This window comes from Trachymyrmex septentrionalis, unplaced genomic scaffold (assembly GCF_001594115.1).
Source record: "Trachymyrmex septentrionalis isolate Tsep2-gDNA-1 unplaced genomic scaffold, Tsep1.0 scaffold11, whole genome shotgun sequence".
NCBI lineage: Eukaryota > Metazoa > Arthropoda > Insecta > Hymenoptera > Formicidae > Trachymyrmex > Trachymyrmex septentrionalis.
Genome location: NW_017304228.1, coordinates 6,168,813 through 6,188,460, shown reverse-complemented (window position 1 = coordinate 6,188,460; position 19,648 = coordinate 6,168,813). Strand labels below are relative to the sequence as shown.

Here is a 19,648-nt window from a genome sequence, read left to right as displayed (position 1 = left end):
TAACTACATTCCTACCCTTTTGAAACGTTACGATTTCGGAAATTATACACGGGATCGTGTTGCTACCTTACACCCGGTTCATTCGAAATCCGAATCACATAACCTTCTCTTTCAACCAATCAGCTGTTGCTATGAAAGGAGGAAAGACTCATTCACCCATTGGACGAAAAATCTGTTATCTGTTAGTCGCAAATGCCGCGGACACCCTGTAGCTTCGGATTAAAACTCGATTCGACCCAGAACTCGAAACCTGGAAGGACAGAAGGTCTGAGAAGGCTCGATTTCAGGTGCGAAGGCACTACGCGGTTTCGGTGTGCACTCGCAACCTGTCGGCTGTCGAGGGAAAAAACGCGACATCTCTATCTCCGATCGCGCGACGTACTGTCCGTTCGCCCGCACATTCCGCACGCACTTACATACTACCACACACGCACGCGCAGTGTGCACCAACACGCACCACGACGGTGAGCAGCACAACGGTGCGGGTTACAACACCCGAGATTGTGTTGGTGATTAATCAAAAAAAGGCCGTTCGCGAAAATGGCCGATGGACGCGAGCCACGGTTGTTTTCTACGAGAACCCTGTACCAATTGTGCGTGTCCGCAGTGGTCGACAGGTTCCGCATCTACAAACCATACCTCGTCGACCTGCCCAAGAGCGTGCGGTTCGATCTCTATTATCAGGTAAAAAGGACGTCAAGCTGTGCCGTCGTCGGCGTGACGACGACAGGGTCACAGGGGAGAGGAGGGCTTCCGTCGATCGGAGTCACCCGCGTGCGATGATAACCACGCTTGTTTCTCTGTCTCTTCGCCTCATCGTGGAATGACGGGAATGACATTGTTCAAACGCTCTGCATTCCCAACGACGACGACGACGACGACGACGACGACCCGCGATCACCTGCGATCTCGCGAGTGTCGTGTCGAGGACCCGACATCCACGACGCGACGAATTTGACGCGTTCTCACTGTGATCCCTCCAATTGGCCAATTTCGTTCCTCGATTGACTCCGATTGACTCCATCGCGTGCGCTTAGTAATGTTTGACATACCCTTGGTTTCTATCGGTCTAATCTCTTTCAGTTATACACAGAGAGGAGACTATGTATATTGGGGGCAGAATTAAGCGATCTGGAGACTTTCTCCAAGATGCTCAAGGTCACCAATCGCCGATTACAACTCCTGAAAATATTTCAGGTGAGCCTATTCAGTATAAGTTTTCAAGAACTTAGATCAAACTTGGATTAAATTAATCAGTGATTAATTCAACCGATAGAATTGCCTAAAGCAAATTTTCAATTCATCATTTCTAATCTAATCTTTTTTCCCATATGTTAAATAAAAATTATTACCATTTAAATTTCAAATACAATTGTATAGTTATTCACTGATTATACTAATCAAAGTTTCTAGATGCCACTGTAATGTCAGTCTCTATCAGTATAGATTAAGTTATTTACTCTTTTATCTTTTTCAAATTCCTAAAAGTAGAAAAAGATAAAAAGTAAGTTAAACTCGAGATTAAAGTTAATCTATATTTTTAGAAATAGAAGAGACTGTCTTATGTTACTTTTTTTCTGACATCAGAAAATACTTTACATTTTTGTATTTTCGGAACTAAAGGCGCCAATGGATCATAAAATAAGGATAGCGAAACATCTGGTCATCAGTTACAATATGTGCTGTTTCAAAGCAAGAGAGAGCCCTTTACCGCAGGAAATTGATAAATTAATAAATCTAGGTTTGAGACTTGGTGGATTTCTCAGTGATGCTGGCTGGTACTCGGAAAGCGAAGAAGTGTTGTTAGCTTGCAAGCAATTATGTATGGACCACAATCAGACCCCCAAGGAATGGAGTAGGACATTAGATTGTTGTCACAAGTAAGAATGTTGACACACATGTTAGTGGATTCAAAAAAATTCTTGTAATTGATTTCTAAGAGAAATAACTAATCCTATTTTTATTAATCCTACCTTTACTTACACCTTTATTTACATTTCTTTCAAAGCTTGCCACATGCAATGCTAGCAGAGCTAATGTTTTTAAAACGCTTGGAAGTATTTAATCTGTAGTGTATCAATTTACTGTTGTAAAATCTCGTATCACTAATTAAATTTGATTTTATAACATCAGTTGTGAAACTGAATTTAATCATGTTTATACAATATTTTACTCAATAGTTAACGCTTTACAATCCCTGATCACAATCCATATTTTACTGAAATCTTGTATTGAATTTTTTGCGTTGTTGGCTTTTAGTTCTGAAACAAAAACTGACAGGCTTGCTGGAATAACATATTAAGTAATGAAAATATAGAGCAAATTGACTTATGAAATTGACTTATAAATTTCAGAATATATTTATTCAGATAAATATTCGGACATTAAAGAAAAAAAATTTCGCGAAGATACCGAGTGTAAAAAATGCAAACAACTATAGATGTGCAAATAGTTCGAATTCATATTGAATTGATTCGAATCATAGTGGATTTGATTCGTTTACGAATCTGAAAGATTCGAAAGTTCGAGTCACTGATTCAGTTTTGAATTCGCTTTTTTTTATTTGCTTCATTTTAATATAAATTCAAGAAAATTTGATTCGATTCGTTTTCACATAAAAAATTGATTCAATTTGACGCAAAAATTTCAAATTCAGTTCAATTCATTTTCGAACATATTATTGAAGATTCGATCTCACAAATGCTTGATACGCATGTACACAAATAATATGAACAGACTTTATGTTATAAATCAATTCCGCGATCTTTTTGAACCTACTTTTAGTAGCTCATTATTTGCGAGTATCAAAAGACACGTATATTTTGCATCAATTTCATGCGCAATTGTTTACTTATATGTAAGTCATTTAGTTGCAGATTTTTAGAGTATCGAGTGTTACAATTAGTCACTCAGTCGAATCGAATCAAATTTTTAATAGGCTAAATATAATATCCTGTCAATACATTTCAGGCTGTTACATGCACAAGCAGCATACCGCTTCAATTTCGACGGGGCTGCGGAGACTCATCAGCTTGCCATGGAAATGATAGAAAAGTTAAAAAGCAAGCAGTACAATAATAGCAATCACGCTGCCCTTTTTGCAGAGTTTAGTGTACTATTCTACGTACGCAGTGAATACGATGAAGCTCATAGGTGCACTCCTAATATTTGTTATTTCCGAAATAAGTTACAATCGTCAGAAATCAGACTTCTTTTTTTATAAACTAATATAGCAGGGTTTTTCAACATATGGATGTGCTGCAGACATTTTAAAGACAGTAAGGTTGCTTTTTCATACTGACACTACGCTCATTTTCGTCAAAACCAGTCACATGATCAAAATTGCTTGGTATTCGCCAATTTTGATCAAGTGATCTGTTTTGACGCTGAAAATGAGCGCAGAGTGTCAGCATGAAAAAGCAGCTTAAAGAATGATTACGTTTTGTAAAACGCATGATGCGCATATCATTTTATCTTTGTTTCGATGAACAACAAGAATAAAATAATTGTGTATCATGCGCTTAAGAATGTTCGATAACTATATATTAATAGCACATATATTAATATTTAGACTGTGAACAAAGTACACACACATATATATATATAAAAGTTGTGTCCATAACATTCTGTTTTTATTGAATATATTTTTAATATATTTACTTTATTTATTATTTTTGTTGTAAACTAAAATTTAAAAAATAATAAAAAAATCTAAATGTTTTAAATAAATATTTTATTCTCTCAGAATAACTTATGCTATTGCATTTACCGATTAATTACAAAAATTTAAAAACAAATATTTTATTTATTTACTAGACAATATTTCTGTATCACAATGTAACTTTACTTAAATAATCTAGAATACCTAAAGTACTTGTATTTAAAAAATTGAGATTTGTTATGACATTTATTTAAAAATTTTTAACATTTCTATTAGAGTACAGATTTAAAAAATATTACTTATTGAAATAATTTTAACTAAGATCCAGACAGTTTTTATTATATTACTTTTTAATGCAATTTAGAATAACTTATAATTCTTTTTTACAATTTTGTTATTATTTTGAAGTATCTATCGAATATTCTTAACGAAATGCCATTGCAATAAAATTACTTTTAAAAAAATAGAATTCAAAATATAACTGTTGAACTTTTTATTTTTGAATGTCATGTTGAAAATATCTGATAAGATTTATGAGCATTGAAACGTAATTATAATGATATATCTCAAAAATATTCGGCTTGCTATTTAATGTACCGCGAATTAAAAAAAGATTCAAAAATACTGCGATATATGATGAGACTTGAAATTGATCCTTAATGATATTAAATAACATTCTAATTTTAAATAATACTTTATATATATTTTTTTTTATTTCTAACATTTAATTAAGTACTGCCTATCATCCAGATGGAGTATAGAAGCATTAAAACAATTAAGACCGTCGCTTCCTGCGGGAATTATTGTCGACGTTTTGAGACAAGCGGCAAAGTCATGCGTTGTGAAACGAGAGTTTCAGAAAGCTGATTTATTGATCAAAGAAGCTGTATATCTCGCGAGAGAAATATTCGATACAGATCATCCAAAGTACAGTGACGTTCTCACCGATTACGGATTTTTCTTACTAAACTTTGATAGTATCAGCAATAGTGTAACTATATATAAGGTATTTATCTTTAGAGCTCTTTATGAATCTTCGTAATCTTTTGTGAAGGCGATTGTAAAATATTTTATCTTATACTTTAGACTGCGTTAGATATTAGAAGAACGATTTTCGGCAGAACTAATCTTCATGTTGCTTTGGCACACGAAGACTTAGCTTACGCTCTCTATGTACATGAATATAGTTCCGGCAGATTTGACGATGCAAGGTAATTAGAAATATATTCGATTTATTGTATATTGACAGTACAATTTACTTTTGTTTTGCAGTGAACACGCTGGAATAGCTATAGATATTATGGAAAGACATTTACCTCCGAATCATTTAATGCTCGCAAGCGCTAGAAGAATAAAGGCACTTATTCTCGAAGAAATCGCTATAGATAACGCATCCACGCCATTATCGGAACAAAATCTCTTACTCAAGTCCGAATGTCTTCATTTATCTGCTTTAGAAACGTCGAAAACTGCATTCGGCGAAAGAAATGTACAAACGTCAAAACATTACGGAAATCTGGGTCGCTTATACCAGAGTATGAGGAAATTTCAGGTAATTTATATATTTACACACTGTATATATTTTTTATTTTCTTGTATTTTTAACATGTGTATATTTTAGGAAGCGGAAATGATGCATCTAAAAGCTATTGGTATTAAAGAAGAATTATTAGGACCTTACGATTACGAAGTGGGCTTGAGTATAGGGCATTTAGCTTCATTATATAATTTTCACATGAATCGATACAGAGATGCCGAAAAGCTTTACCGTCGTAGTATCGCAATCAGTAAGTATATATATATTTTAATTAAGTCCATTCTGACACGAAATGCCATTGCACTTCAAAAATTTCACATTGACAGGCTTGAAGTTATTTGGAGAAGGTTATAGTGGTTTAGAATACGATTATCGAGGACTTTTACACGTGTATAATAAATTAGAGGATTACGAGAAAATATCAGAATATACAGATAAATTGAATCATTGGAAAGAGCTTAGAGACAAACACGCTCAATCTGAAGAACCACCGATCGATGTACAAAAACGTCCACAACCAATCGCAAATGTAATGAATGTGTTCTTTTCCATGTGATATATCAATAAGTGTGTCTAATTCAAATTTTATGTCATTGTATGTCCATCAAGCAACTTGCTAGTCTCCGTTGCGTTTACAAGACATTGGGCCAAAGTAGGAAGGAAAAAAAGTTATAACTGAATTGTATGAAAACCATTGTAGAAATTTGTAAATCATTGATCTGGTCATAAGAATTAATAATTTCATCTCTTATGTCAATATTTTATAACACGTGCGTAGTATCTATATCAAATAAAAAATAAATTGAATTATTATCAATAATATTAAATTCGATGCAAGAAAATATTAATTTAATTTATAAATTATTTTTATTAGTCGATGATATTGCAATATAAACATTGATGGGGTTTTTTTTTTAGTTGAGTTACTGTGCTTATGCTGAATTATATTTAGACTTGATGTCTTTGTGTTTTATTTCGATGTATTAAAAATGTTTGCATATAAAATATCTTTTTTTAAATATTTTGTATTTATATATAAAATTTTAATATAAATTTGCTAACGTTTAATCTGATTTGCATACATTTTATGTACACACACACACACACACACACACAGAATATCCTAGAATATTTGGGACAATCTTCGTGTGCAGACAAAGCGAAATCGAACTTCGATTCAGTTTAGTTCGTTCTATCTACACATGAAAATTTTCCCAAATATTTTGGGACATCGTGTTTACGTATTGGTTCGTGCATGCATGCATGCCTATGTGCGCGCGTGTGTGCATAGTAGTGAATCATAAAGTATAAATATACATATCTGTATGTAGGAGGTGTATGTGGGGGAAGGGATGGGCGTATACATACAGATATAATACATATGTTTATACTTTATAATTCGGTAATGATTACTGAACTACTTTCAAAGAGAGTCGCTCAGGCTTAAAAAAAATATTTTTTTATGATTGTTTATCGAACACATTTATAATATGTTTAATTCATTGTTCATCTCAAAATTACAATTGATCGTAGATCTTCACGTATTGCATAATTTTTAAGTAATAAAAAATATTCAAAATACATACACTTGTGTTTATAACAGTAATGTAGTTAAAGAAATAGGAATTAAAACTCGGTGAACGATTTGTTGAACAGATGTTTTGCTGCATTAAAGTTACCTTTTCATTTTGTGAAATTTTGACATCTAAATTTAAAAATACCTCCTATGTACATCTTATATTTTTTCTAGCATTTTGTTCTTGTATAAATGCCATAATGAATATAGATAATTAAAAACTAGACGCGCGCGTGTCCTTGGACTACTCCTAGAGATATTTTGAGATCATAAAATTTTCAAACTTCCGCTAATTATTTACAAGTGTTTTTGCAGATTCGTATCGTTTCACTTTTAAAAATTCATTTAGGCACTCTTTAGATAGATATCAAATGATAGAATATGTAATCTATCCAATGTAAACTTGTATAACTGAATAAATAGTAAAGCCTCTCTAATAAATTCAGACAATATAAAGGTAACAGGCGCTCAAGATGTAGTTGACAATACATAATCTATTTAGCGATTGTACAAATTATGATTAATTTATGAAAATTTAATTTAAATAGATTACATGTTATCAACTGCACTACAAATACTCTTGTATTGTCATTACATCATTAATTATCGTATCAGAGTTAACAGTCATAAGATAAATTAAATTAGTTGTACATTCTATTTTGTTTTTTTTATCAACTATTAAAAGTATCAATACATTTTTTTTTTATTAAAAAAAAGATACAGAATTAAGTAAACCAAAAATATTCTATCAAAGAGTTAAATGTCTATTTCTCTTTTATAGATTGGCAAAATTCTCAATCAAAGATCTGCAAGATACGTAATTAAATAAAGATAAGATAATGTATTAATATAAATACTCACAATATTCTTCTGTATAACTCACATACATTCAAAAGCTTTAATCTGTTTAAATTACAGTAACCATTAGGTAATACATAACTTTATATTTACACGATATTTCTTGTATCACTCCGATTTTCAGGTAATAAGAATCTTATCTAATTCCATTTTTATGCTATCAACACGTCTTTCTCTTTCTGCAAACAAAAGAGAGTCATCGTTAGTCACCTAATGATCGGTTTATTTTTGAGACATACTAATCATCGTATTACCAGACTGATATTGCACATCTCGTTGAAGTCCCATAACTTTAGAACATTTAATCAGGTGTATGTGGAGGTTCTTGACTGAAGTATGGTGCGGTATCTTGCACTAATAAAGTATGACAAACATCACAGACTCTGGATGGTCTTTGTTTCGGCCCACTGTTTACAACGTGTGAGAGGCAAGATTGACAAAATATATGGCCACAGTGACGACAATGTACCTATGGACATTAAACCTCTTTAATTCCATTACATGAAATCCCCAAATATTTTTACACTTAAAATTAGATAAAGATGAGTGGAAAAAATGCAAGCAACGCGAACTATCCTTTTATATATATATATATATACACACACACACACACACACACACACACACACACACACACACACACACACACAGGGTGTATCCAGCGTTGCCATTCAGTCACTTAAATCACTTTTTGTCATTTTTTTACAAGTTATTAAAAAATCACTATCGTTCAAATTAAGTCAGTATAGTCACTTTTTTTCTTATTCTGTGATTTGAAATTTGCATATAAATTTAAATGTTTCATTCATATTTTATCTGATCTAATAACGATAATTGCTCTTACTGTTGCTGATTCGATATTAGTCCAGTGTCTCAGCATGTTACTAGGATATTTGATTTCTCGTACAGCAACGTGTTACGTGTGAGTAAAATAATATTTTATGAGAAGATCAAACGTTTGCGCGCGCGCCAATTGTAATTTGATTTATTCGAATGCAATATCACTTTCACGCAATTGTACTCAAACTTTCAATCACATAAATATTTGAGTTTGATTGATTTTTTATGTGTAATGCAAGAGTCTGTGCTCCTCACTTTACTCTGCATCTCGCAATTTAAATACTAGATCAGCTAGACAAGCGGCATGGGTAATGAAACACTTTTTAAAAGTAACTTTCTTCTGTGAATAAAAATTGAGATATTTTGACAATTTTCCAGCAAAAAATATATTAACAAAATTTAACTTTTGGGAGAATTCAATATTTAAAAAATTTTTAGTTTAATTTTAAACTTTTTATAATTGATTTATAATTATCAAATAAAAAATATTTATCTTAATATGCAATTTTAATATTAAAATCATATTTAAAATAAATTTTCATACAATACATTGGACTACAAAAACTTTCAAAAATTAATTTATATTCTATTTTTGTATTCTTTATTGGATAATTATCTTTAAAATGAACCATCTTTTCAATTTAACTCGATGGCTTTTGTCGTTTGAAGTTTGTGCTAAAAAAAATTTACTATACGGTAGAACTTTTTCGTCCATTCCTCACCATAATATTTGTTTTTAAACAGCACATATTGAATATTTGAAGATTCTGCTGTCAAGGAGTAATTGTATATAGTTGTATCTAGTGTTGTGTAAACACGCTATTGCAAAGAGATATTATTTGTCATCATAAATCTTCATATTACTTTAAAGTTGAAACTAACGCAAAACAGATTCGCCTTATCATATGTTAAATTATCCAAAATATACGGGAAAATAAGAGTAATATTTTTTTCTTTGCTCAATTGGTTTAAATTATTTTTCAAATTTCATGAAAAATATCATTTTTTTTGGTGCTATTTTGATGCTTGAAAGATTATTTTTTGTCATCTTTTTTTTTGTTAAAAAGCAGTCAGTATTTCACTTTTTTGGTCTGCTGACTGGACGACAACGCTGTATCTTAATATACAATACTAAGCGCCAAACCTATTTCGTTTAACTTTCCGTTTACGTCACACAATATCGTCAACTCGAGAGATACAGGCAATGTGCGAGCTAAGATAAACAAAAAGAATGAGAAACAAAGTAACAAATCATCACACAAAGAACAGTACAATTTTGTTCTTTAAAGTAGATCTAAATATTTTAAAAAGATCGACGTGGCGTAAACAGAAAGCCCGATGCTGGTCTGTAGGGACCGGCGTGGTATTTAAGATTTAATAATGCTCATTAAAGTCTATTAATCATATAGCACTATGTATTCCTGATCAAAAATTGAGTCAAAAAATCCTGAACCATTTTTTTCTACAATGCTCAAGGAAGCAGTTATTATCGAGTAATCAAATCAGTGTCGTCCTTTAGACGGGTTTTAGGCATATCTGTGAGCCGTGCTCACTACCAGACGCGTAACTCACTAAGCGTTCGTTTAAAGAACGGCTAATTGAATTAGCTTTACTTAGTAATTGTTTCACGAGCAAAGTAAGAGTCAAACACATTTCTTAAAATTGTCACACAATTAAAAAGAATAAATTACAAATAGAGAAAAGTAAAATTGAAAAAATATAATAAAAAAAAACTCAATTTAAATACAAATAAATTACAAATAAATTACAAGTTTCGGTTGCCGGATTGTGATTATATTGAATATGCGAACATTTCCGATAATTAATTTTGTACAGCGATTTTTATAATAAATTAATGTCTGAAGAGGACTCAATCCGGTAGCCGAAACTTGTAATTTATTTGTAATTTATTTGTATTTAAAAAAAAATTGAGTTTTTATTTTATTATATTTTTTTCAATTTTACTTTTCTCTATTTGTAATTTATTCTTTTTAATTGTGTGTAATAATTTTAAGAAATGTGTTTGATTCTTATTTTGCCCTTTATTTATTGTTATTTATTTTGTATAGGAAGAATCCTTCAATCTGTTAATTGTTTCATTGAGTATTGTAGAAAAAATAGCTCAGAAATAGAGCTGTATTGATTAATGAACGCTATTTACAATACATCTCGTATTTGCGAGTGTGCGTGTGCATAATCGTAATATTAATTTAACTTATGCTTTTTCAATTTACCTTCTTTTTTGTAACTGAAAATGTGGTATGACAAGTAGGACACTCTTCAACGTCCTCTTCATGTTGCCATCTTACTTCACTACCTGCCTGTCTAATCCTTTCCAGTTGTACCTATATGATTATTACAATAATTATTACTTTATACATTACAGTTCTATTTAGAGTTTATAATATTTATAATGTATATAATGAGCTATCTCTTATTTATATATACAAACTTTTTCGATAATTTTGAATCAACTTTATATGTCGATAAAATACACACGTATACAACTTTAAATTCACTGTTTACATTATTTCTATTACCTGTAATGATTGTGATAATCTAACAAAGTCTTTCTGTACTGCCTCACTAGTATCTAATTCTTGCTGTAAACTCATAACTCTTTGTCGTAGTTCACTTATAACTGAATCTGCATCCTTCTTCTCTTTTTGGATTTCCTGTAGCTGTTTTTCCAATCGATCAAGTTTCTCTTCTCTATCAGCGAGTGTACGATGATCTCTTATGTATTTATCTAATTGTGCTCTATAAATGATTCAACAGAGAATCAATAAAATTATATTAATGTTTATGGTATTAAACAATCATAGTTGATAATTTTGTCGCACATATAGTCAGTATATACAACCGCTCACCTCAATCCGCTTATTTCATTCTTTAAAACAGCAATATCCTGTTCTTTAACCCTACTCTCTTGCTCCATTTGTTCTCTTAATAAAGTAACTTCATATCGCAATGTCTCTTCCTTCTCTTGTGCAACTTCTTGAGCTACTTTGGCTGTAATTAAATCCTCACGCATCTTTAAAAGACTCATATGCAATTCCTCAACAGTGTTTGGCATGTTGATGCTTTCACTTTGAAGTTGTTGCGAATGTTTACTATGTTTACCCACAAGATTTTCATTCTCCATCTGAAGTCTGCAAGCATATCGGTATATTTGGAATAAAAAGCTTTATTAATAATATACTATTATAATATTATCTATATTTCTTATTTTTATATGTAATTTAACTTTGTATATATGTAGTGCTACTAAAATTAATAATTTATCAGAAAAGGATCATCTTACGCAGTGAGATGTCTCTGTACTTCTTCTCTGCCTCGTGTCAATTTAATAAGTTCCTCCGATACGTTCCTTTGAATTTGTTCAAAAGTTTTCTTTAGTTCTAATAAATTTTGTTGCGCTGTCTGCGAGGTAACAGTGAGTTCCGCAACTTTGATTTTATGCTCTTCCTTTTTCTCATTCCATTTTTCTTCCATCTCTTTTCGAAATTCAACTTCCTTAGCTAGATCTTCCTTTTGAGCTTGTAGCATACGTTGCGAGTCCAACAGCTGCTTCTCTAAATTCTTGGCAGTCGCTTCTACTTTGACTAATTGTGCTTCGTAGTTTGCACACATATCACACGACGGCTCAAAGGAACCAGGTTCCTGCTGCCGTTTCTTTAATAGAACTTCTTTATATTTTTGTAATTCGTCATCGGTTGACCTTAGTTTCTCTTTTAAAGCTTTTATTTCCTCCTCGAGTGGCACAACCAATGAACGTAAAACTTCTGCATCTTCTTGCGCCTATGAAATTACATAGTTTTTATCTATCATTACAACAAATATTATGAATATTACTACTGAGAGACAAGCAATTTAACGTATCTAGAGAAATGTTAGTGTCGCTTAAATGTATCATAAAAAGAATATAAATTTAACCCTCCATCAACCATATGGAATTTTATACCTTCTGTCAGCAAAGTGAGTAGCTTCAGTGCAAATTTTTATATTGTTCTTAACTGTATAAAAATCTGAAAAAATTCTTATATACTTGTAAAAACTTTAACAATGAAACTATTTTTACTAGAAGTCGAATTGTATTTTACTTATTTATTGTAGATTTAAATTTACCTTTAGAATTCTCATAATCAAAATATCAACTATGTTTTCAAAATCTAACTTTGGTCACTTAACAGAAGGTTAATTGTGCAAGGGTTATAAATGTTTCATGCAATTTTAGATTTACGTACATATTTTTTTACCTTCCGCATGCTTTCTTCTAAATTATCAGGACCTAAAGATAAAGAATCCGCGCCCAATTGTGAAACCACTTTTCTAGCTAATGTTTTAGTTACTGTAGATAATGAGATTTGTGGTCCGTCCGTTGGAGGATCGCGTGGCAATTGTGTTTTCAATAGCGCGTTCTCTTCTTGAAGCTTAGAAAGAGTCAATTGCAATTTGGACACTTCGCTAACAAGCTGTTTTCTCGAGCAAGAAGATTCCTCCACCGTTTCATGTATAACTTGCTGTAAAGACGCTATTTCTTCCTGAGCTTTCCTCTTCTCTATCAATATATGATTTTGTATTTTAAGATCTGCGACGACTAGTTGGCTTTTAGCCTCATCCAGCTCATTTTTCAGTCTCAGATTTTCCTTCTGCAGGCCCATATTTTCCTCCAGTCTCCGCTTTAATTCCTCTACAAAATACATTGATTCTAGATTTGATAAAACTGCTACTTGCCCAAGGTTCAAGTTGTACATGCTACATACCTTCTTTCTGAAGGAACAATTCTTTCATCTTAGCCCTTTGTACATTAAATTCTTCTCGCATCTTAACGTTTTCTGACTCCAACCGGCTGATCTTTGCCTGAGGATCCTCTGAATCGTAACAGATACTCTTAATGAAATTAAATCGTATTACGCGAGGAAATTCTCTACATTAACAAACATGCAACGTCGCAAAAGAAGCCCGACAAATGGATAAATTGTGCTTTCTTAAATATCTTGTTTTCGTATTTTTTTTCCTTTCGAGCGTTGTGACGACAATACCGACAAGAACCTAAATAAAGACTACTATTCAATGACATACCGTTTCCGTTTGCTTTGACCGTCCGATCGTCCTGGTTCTCCATTGTATGATCACTTGGCGCGGACGAGAACGACAATTTTGCCAGAGTGGATCACTGCTACAGATAAGGATTCGGAGAGCATATCTCGGAGCTCAGCCGGGACTGGCCACCTCTCGACAACAATGACAACGTTAATGACGTCGATGACGGCGATGACATACCGCTGACCAGTGTCAGTGACTCATGGTGACTCGAACGAAACTAGATCCAAAACGCAAATAAAGACTCGAGAATGAAAATCACCGATAATCACGGAAGCGAACTCAAGAACCGGAAACGACTTCGCTGGATTTCGCAAGCAACTCGTTAAACAATGTGTCTAACACTCATATATATTTGCCGATGTCCATTGCTCCTGGCTGCACCTTCTGACACGACTGATAGTGGCTGACACTTTTCGCGTTTACTGTTTTCCGCCCTTTACGTCTGCTTTGTAACTCCAACTGACTCCAACCTCCAACTAGTACATATAATGTGCACTTATATATTCATACTTAAAACTTACATACTTAAAATTAAATAGTCTTCTACAGATTATTTAATTTCAAGTATATATATATATATATATATATAAAATATACATACATAAATAACAATAAAATTTAATGAAAGCGAGATAGAAAATTTTAATGTGCAGTCCAGTACAATAAAAAAAACCGAACCTCTCCTTTTTTTCAGAAATTACACCTTTTGTTATACACCTTTCACTTTTCTCCCTTTCAGAGTGCAGAAACGTCGCAAGTGTTGTGATCCAATCAGAGTTGAGCTAGCTTGACATTGATTGGACCGCAACGATTGCTACACTGAAATCAGTGACGGCAACTCTGAATTCTGAAATTACACTAGAAATGCTTTACAAAAAAAGAAAACTAAAAAATAAACTAAAAAAATAAATCATTTTATTATGAAATAAACTCTACAAGTAGGCTAAATTTTATAAAAAAAAGACTAAAAATATGCTAAATTTTACCAAAAAAAAAAAAAATAATAATAATAAATCGTTATATAAAGTTAAATATACGTATCAAATTAATTTTCTTTATTTGGAACATCTTTCTTGATGTCACAGATGTTTAAAAAAAACATTAAAAATTGTATATTTCATATTATATATTACTTTTTATATTATTTATATATATTATTTATTGTTATATATATTTTTTATATTTTATTAAACAAATTGAATTAAATTTTATACTTTATATTACATATTATTTCTACATTTTATATTTTGTATTTTACATTTAACAAAAATTCACACACGGAAAAATATATTCCGCTATGGAAATCGTGAACACTTTATAGAACGTATTTCAAACAACGTATCCTTTTTTGGTAAACGAAAGTCGTCATTTAAATTGACGGAAACAGAAATTCATAGCAACATTTGCGGACAATTTGCAAGCATCCTGTACTGTATACCGCGTGGCGTTAAAATTTCAGTTGAAGACGCGTCTTTATGTCGGAAGGGTTCCGTACGACGTGCTCGCTCAAAAGATTCTACTTATTCGAGGAATCGACAATTCGCTTCAGTTGGATGATTCGTTGATCAAGTTGACAGAAGCCGACGGTTGATCCTCAGGGCTGATCTCACCAACTCCGTTTAATTTAATCGACCTATTGTTACATCGGAACTGACCAATCGCATTTGCTGTTCGTCAGAATTAACTAATTACGGTTGACGATCGAACGATTAGATTAATCAGAATTGTTTAGACCGACCCATAGATGATAGACGCGTGACTCGCGTGAGTATACAATGATGTGATCGTCATGTATGGATTTTCCTGAGTCACGGTGTTCTCCTGCGAGTCTTCTGTACGAAATTCGATTCCACCTGAACGCTCGCCGAGCCACCGCGCCGTCGAATTTGAGAGTAAGAGAGGTAAGTATCTCGTATTTATATACGCAGTTGCGCATGGTCGTGGGTATTTATGTGATAGCCTGGTGCCGTCGTGTGCCTACCAATACGCTGATGTCGAGAAGATGTCATCCTGTGATGGTCCTAGTTAGCAGTGATTGAAGTCCTGGTCTTGGTGAGTCTACTGATGTGATCAGACGTGTTATTGCGTCATAATTTTTTGGAAAGTGTGACCAGCTTCAAACGCGCAATCGAGTTTATGTTATTCTTTTAGACTTTCGTATTCTGCATACTGTTTTTTGTTACTGCATAAGTGGCATTTTCGATTCTGGCCGTATCGACTGTGTTAGAGTCGGAGCCATTCTCACGCGAAGAAGAAGAAGATTGAAGTCTTGATTGATTAATTTTTTCAAGGAACGGCCGGGTTTAACAAATGAGCACGTGGTGGAAAACCTGGAGAGACATCCTAGACAAGGAACCGGCAGATTCAGCGATCATGAAGAGTCTAAATAGCAGTATGGACGACTTTGACAAGCTATCCGACAGTTTACCCAACTTACTTATCATGAAGAAGAATCCTCTGATGAACTCTTGCATGAAATGCCATAACAACAACAAGAGTTTTCTGCTGCTCGATGGACAGGAGAATCTGCAGGTTCCTGATGTAGAAGAGTTTCTGAAAAAGTTAAATTGTACAAAAAACAACATTAAAGTCAAAGTTGTGTCAATATTTGGAAATACAGGTGATGGGAAGAGCCATACTATGAACCAAGTATTTTTCAAGGGCGAGGAAGTATTTCAAACCTCCAACGAGCAAAATTGTTGTACATTAGGAGTCTGGGTAGCATTTGATCCAATTCTCAATGTCATCTGCTTGGATACAGAAGGTTTACAAGGTATAATATATTTTATGTTATTATTCTTAAGTAAAAATAATTATCTGTGTCAGATTCAACAAGTTTATATTACTATGTTATTCTGTTTATGTAGGTATTACTTGTTACGAACATGAACGGACGAGATTGTTACTCAAAGTACTTGCGGTCTCTGATATTGTGGTTTATGGAATCCATTCCGAAAGATTAAACAGAGATTTGTTTACATTTTTGGGTGCTGCGTCGCATGCTTACAGTCACCATTTTAAAGCCACTTTACAAACGATAGGGCAGAAAGAAGGAATCTCCACCTCGTTGAGCACGCTTGGACCAAGTGTTATAGTGCTGCATGAAACTAAACACACCATACCTTTGATCAACAGTACATATTGCTACTCTCTCAAAATGACAGTAATTTCAAACTGAGAACTTTATTACGATTGATAATCGTTTCGCCATTGTGACATGATATATCGATCGATTCTTTTACAGATGAATCAGAAAGTGCGGAAGATATTCTGAAAGCTAAATTCGCGCAGATGAGCCTCGAGATTGACGCTTTTAACTCTATCAAATATATCGGTTTGCAAATGGTAAACGACACGACGGATTACGAACAATTGCGATCCGCGATTGAAAGCGAATTAAATAACACGACAGTTCGCTCAGCCAGAAAACCGCATCTAGTGTATAATACACTTAAGAATCTAAACAATCAGTTATCTAACGAAATAGAAAATGTTTCTAATACTCTATTCCCAGATCAGTATTTTACTTGTCCTGTTAAATGTCTAAGTTGTAATAATGGCTGTAACAACAGTATGGGACATCTTAGTGAAGGAAAATCACACAGTAGTAATACTAGGTTGGTATTATGGGTGTTTTTATATGCTGCTTTAATCGTACAACTCCTTATAATTAACGGTGTTTGTTATAGGTGCAAATTCCAGTGTCAGTATGAAAATTCAATATACATATGTAAAAGATGTTACAAGAACGGAAACGAAATTGAAGTGAGCAGGCAGTATTACGAGGACAATCAGGACAGCTGGTATAGTTTCGCTAAAAATGCTTGGTCAGGATACATCATAAACTGTCCACACTGTGGGGAAATATATAAAAGCAGACAGTATTGGTATGGTAATAATGCAGAGGATATTGCCATATGCAAAAAGATTACTCACGTGTGGAATACGGTAAGAATCGAAAGTAAAGCTTTTTTGTTCTTAAGGATCACTACTTCACTTTGACAGGATCTGAAATAAGCATAAATCCAAGATTTTTTGTAGTTATACTGTATGCCTCGAATTAATTCCTGTTAGGGATATGTTATATAATATCTAAAAATTTGTCAAGTATTAAAGATTTTAAATAAAAAATATTTCCGTAAAGTTCTACCATGGATAGGTGACAAATTTCCAAAGGTAGGGATGGTTTGAAACAGAGAAGTAAAGTAAAATATTTTATTGTAGCTGACTCATTCGCTCTGGTTTTTTGGATTTTCTTGTTGAGTTTGGGAGATTCCGTAAGAAAATTACATTATTATTATTTTATTGTAAATAGACACAGGCTAAAATGTAACAGGATTTTTTTATTGAGAATTGTGTAAAATAGCTACAAAGTTAAAATTTATTCTAAACGAATGAATTATCATATTTAAAAGATCCTACGCTACAGCTATATTTTATCTGTTTATAAGAAAATATTTCACTTATTTTAGACCATTCCCGCTTTTGGAAATCTGCCATCTATTCACGGCAAACAAATTTTGCAGAATTGTTCCACAACCTCCCTTTTTTATATAAAATCTTTAATATCTAACAAATTTGTAGTCAGATATTGCACAATATATTGCTAAAATAGAAATTAATTGTACATAGATTAATTAACTTAAAAAAATTTTTTGCTTATTTTAGATCCTGTCAAGATGATTATTTTTTCGTTTATGCATTGTTATTTCATTATGAAATGATTTTTCAATATCCATATTTTCTTTCAGTCAAATCGTTCTATAACTACTCAAAACACAGCACAACGAGTTATCGATAGCGTTTCATACATCACTGAAGCCATGACGAATGTCTCTCTGCAACCGGCAAAAGCGCTGAAAGCCTGGGCCGCGGATCAAGTGGCACCGTCTTATTGGCGATCGAATAATGAGATAAAATATTGTTATCAGTGTAAAATTCCATTCAGTCCAACGGATGACAAGCATCATTGTCGCGATTGTGGAGAAGGCTTTTGCGCACAATGCTCGTCAAAAACAAAATGCGTGCCCAACAGAAACTGGTACTCGCCCGTCCGAGTTTGTGACACGTGCTATGAGAAAGAGACAAATTGTTCCAGCGAGGAATCCCTCGAACCTGTGGAAGATGTCGGCGTGCGAAAAGTGACGGAGCACGTAATGTCGACTCTTAATGCCGTTGGAACAGTATTCAGTTATTCCAAATGTGAGTAAAAATGTTACATCTCGTGTAATTCTCAGATAAATTATGAACATTATATTTGATTTGTACAGCTTTTATAAAAGATTCCGTTCGGCCATCTTATTGGATACCGGATTCGGAGGTGGTTAGCTGTTGTGTCTGCGGACGGAAATTTTCCGCCATACTTTCTTTACATCACTGTAGAGCTTGCGGACGTGGCGTGTGTCAGGAATGTTCGCAACATCGTAAACCTGTTCCTCACCGAGGATGGGATCATCCTGTTAGGGTATGCAACGCTTGCGTTTGAAATCGTTTGGACATATATCTTTTAAAGAAAACAGAGTCGAAAAATACAGAAATTTTGGAGAAAGAAAATATTCATTTGAAACGAAATAAACTTACTTGTTTCATCTAATGCTTGCAAGATAAACAAAAGTTGTACTGAGACTTAATTGTGAATGTAGAAAATCTTAGATTTGTATAGCCAAATCGCGCAGTTGATCGTAGTTTTTTAAATCTTTTAATGTAATTAGAATTTTAACTCTTAAATTCTAAATAAAATGTTCAACTCGATGTTTTTTATTTCCCCAACAGTACATAATGTAACAATACAAATTATTTTATTATGCGACATGTAACAGCTTTATGAGATGAGATATCTCTGATGAGATATCTAAAAAATATTTTTATTACTTATACATTTTTAATATTAAATTATATAAATAATTAAATGTTTTATTTATATATTTAATATCAGAGATGAGAATTTTAAAAAGACAATAGGTTATTAAAGCAGTTAGCTTGCTCACCGAGCGATTGAATATGATATTAGTTCTTACAGATTCAATTAATCACATTCAGTTGGCAAGTAACCTAGCTGTTTCATCTG

At 32.9% G+C, this 19,648-nt stretch overlaps 3 protein-coding genes across 6 annotated transcripts; 2 read left to right on the top strand and 1 right to left on the bottom strand.

Moving 5' to 3' along the window:
- The first annotated feature begins 200 nt into the window (after positions 1–200).
- LOC108749122 (amyloid protein-binding protein 2) lies at positions 201–5,982 on the top strand. Its single transcript, XM_018487653.1, has 9 exons — positions 201–684; positions 1,084–1,197; positions 1,624–1,880; positions 2,971–3,153; positions 4,412–4,667; positions 4,748–4,872; positions 4,934–5,213; positions 5,283–5,448; positions 5,525–5,982. The coding sequence occupies exons 1-9, from the start codon at positions 541–543 to the stop codon at positions 5,752–5,754; spliced, it is 1,755 nt and encodes a 584-aa protein (XP_018343155.1). The 5' UTR covers positions 201–540; the 3' UTR covers positions 5,755–5,982.
- A 1,665-nt stretch (positions 5,983–7,647) lies between these two features.
- LOC108751153 (rab GTPase-binding effector protein 1) lies at positions 7,648–14,197 on the bottom strand. 3 transcript variants are annotated; one of them, XM_018491219.1, is made up of 10 exons: positions 14,183–14,197; positions 13,558–14,057; positions 13,239–13,346; positions 12,720–13,165; positions 11,777–12,273; positions 11,343–11,624; positions 11,013–11,232; positions 10,707–10,817; positions 7,887–8,101; positions 7,648–7,811 (listed from the first exon to the last, which is right to left on the bottom strand). In XM_018491219.1, exons 2-9 carry the CDS (start codon positions 13,598–13,600, stop codon positions 7,934–7,936), a joined length of 1,875 nt encoding a protein of 624 aa, XP_018346721.1. In that variant the 5' UTR covers positions 13,601–14,057; positions 14,183–14,197; the 3' UTR covers positions 7,648–7,811; positions 7,887–7,933. The 3 variants fall into 3 exon arrangements, with proteins under 3 accessions (XP_018346721.1, XP_018346714.1, XP_018346727.1); XM_018491212.1 differs by having other exon boundaries at positions 7,648–8,101; XM_018491225.1 differs by having other exon boundaries at positions 7,648–8,101; positions 12,732–13,165.
- An 855-nt stretch (positions 14,198–15,052) lies between these two features.
- LOC108749070 (zinc finger FYVE domain-containing protein 1-like) lies at positions 15,053–19,296 on the top strand. Of its 2 annotated transcripts, none has more exons than XM_018487579.1 (7): positions 15,053–15,482; positions 15,873–16,354; positions 16,449–16,715; positions 16,826–17,198; positions 17,271–17,529; positions 18,333–18,783; positions 18,852–19,296. In XM_018487579.1, exons 2-7 carry the CDS (start codon positions 15,892–15,894, stop codon positions 19,064–19,066), a joined length of 2,028 nt encoding a protein of 675 aa, XP_018343081.1. In that variant the 5' UTR covers positions 15,053–15,482; positions 15,873–15,891; the 3' UTR covers positions 19,067–19,296. The 2 variants fall into 2 exon arrangements, with proteins under 2 accessions (XP_018343081.1, XP_018343091.1); XM_018487589.1 differs by lacking the exon at positions 15,053–15,482 and adding an exon at positions 15,489–15,633.
- Positions 19,297–19,648: the final 352 nt, after the last annotated feature.

What these genes read in the sequence shown, in the direction of transcription:
- LOC108749122 (XM_018487653.1), top strand. Translation starts at nt 541, where the DNA reads ATGGCCGATGGACGCGAGCCACGGTTGTTTTCTACGAGAACCCTGTAC. An exon ending in AACTCCTGAAAATATTTCAG is followed by an intron (nt 1,198 to 1,623) that starts GTGAGCCTATTC and finishes TCGGAACTAAAG; the next exon opens with GCGCCAATGGATCATAAAAT. An exon ending in CCGTCGTAGTATCGCAATCA is followed by an intron (nt 5,449 to 5,524) that starts GTAAGTATATAT and finishes TCACATTGACAG; the next exon opens with GCTTGAAGTTATTTGGAGAA.
- LOC108751153 (XM_018491212.1), bottom strand. Translation starts at nt 13,600, where the DNA reads ATGGAGAACCAGGACGATCGGACGGTCAAAGCAAACGGAAACG. An exon ending in ATTGTTCCTTCAGAAAGAAG is followed by an intron (nt 13,166 to 13,238) that starts GTATGTAGCATG and finishes TGTATTTTGTAG; the next exon opens with AGGAATTAAAGCGGAGACTG. An exon ending in TGCGGAAGGTAAAAAAATAT is followed by an intron (nt 12,274 to 12,719) that starts GTACGTAAATCT and finishes GTAATTTCATAG; the next exon opens with GCGCAAGAAGATGCAGAAGT.
- LOC108749070 (XM_018487579.1), top strand. Translation starts at nt 15,892, where the DNA reads ATGAGCACGTGGTGGAAAACCTGGAGAGACATCCTAGACAAGGAACCG. An exon ending in TCACACAGTAGTAATACTAG is followed by an intron (nt 17,199 to 17,270) that starts GTTGGTATTATG and finishes TGTTTGTTATAG; the next exon opens with GTGCAAATTCCAGTGTCAGT. An exon ending in TTACTCACGTGTGGAATACG is followed by an intron (nt 17,530 to 18,332) that starts GTAAGAATCGAA and finishes ATTTTCTTTCAG; the next exon opens with TCAAATCGTTCTATAACTAC.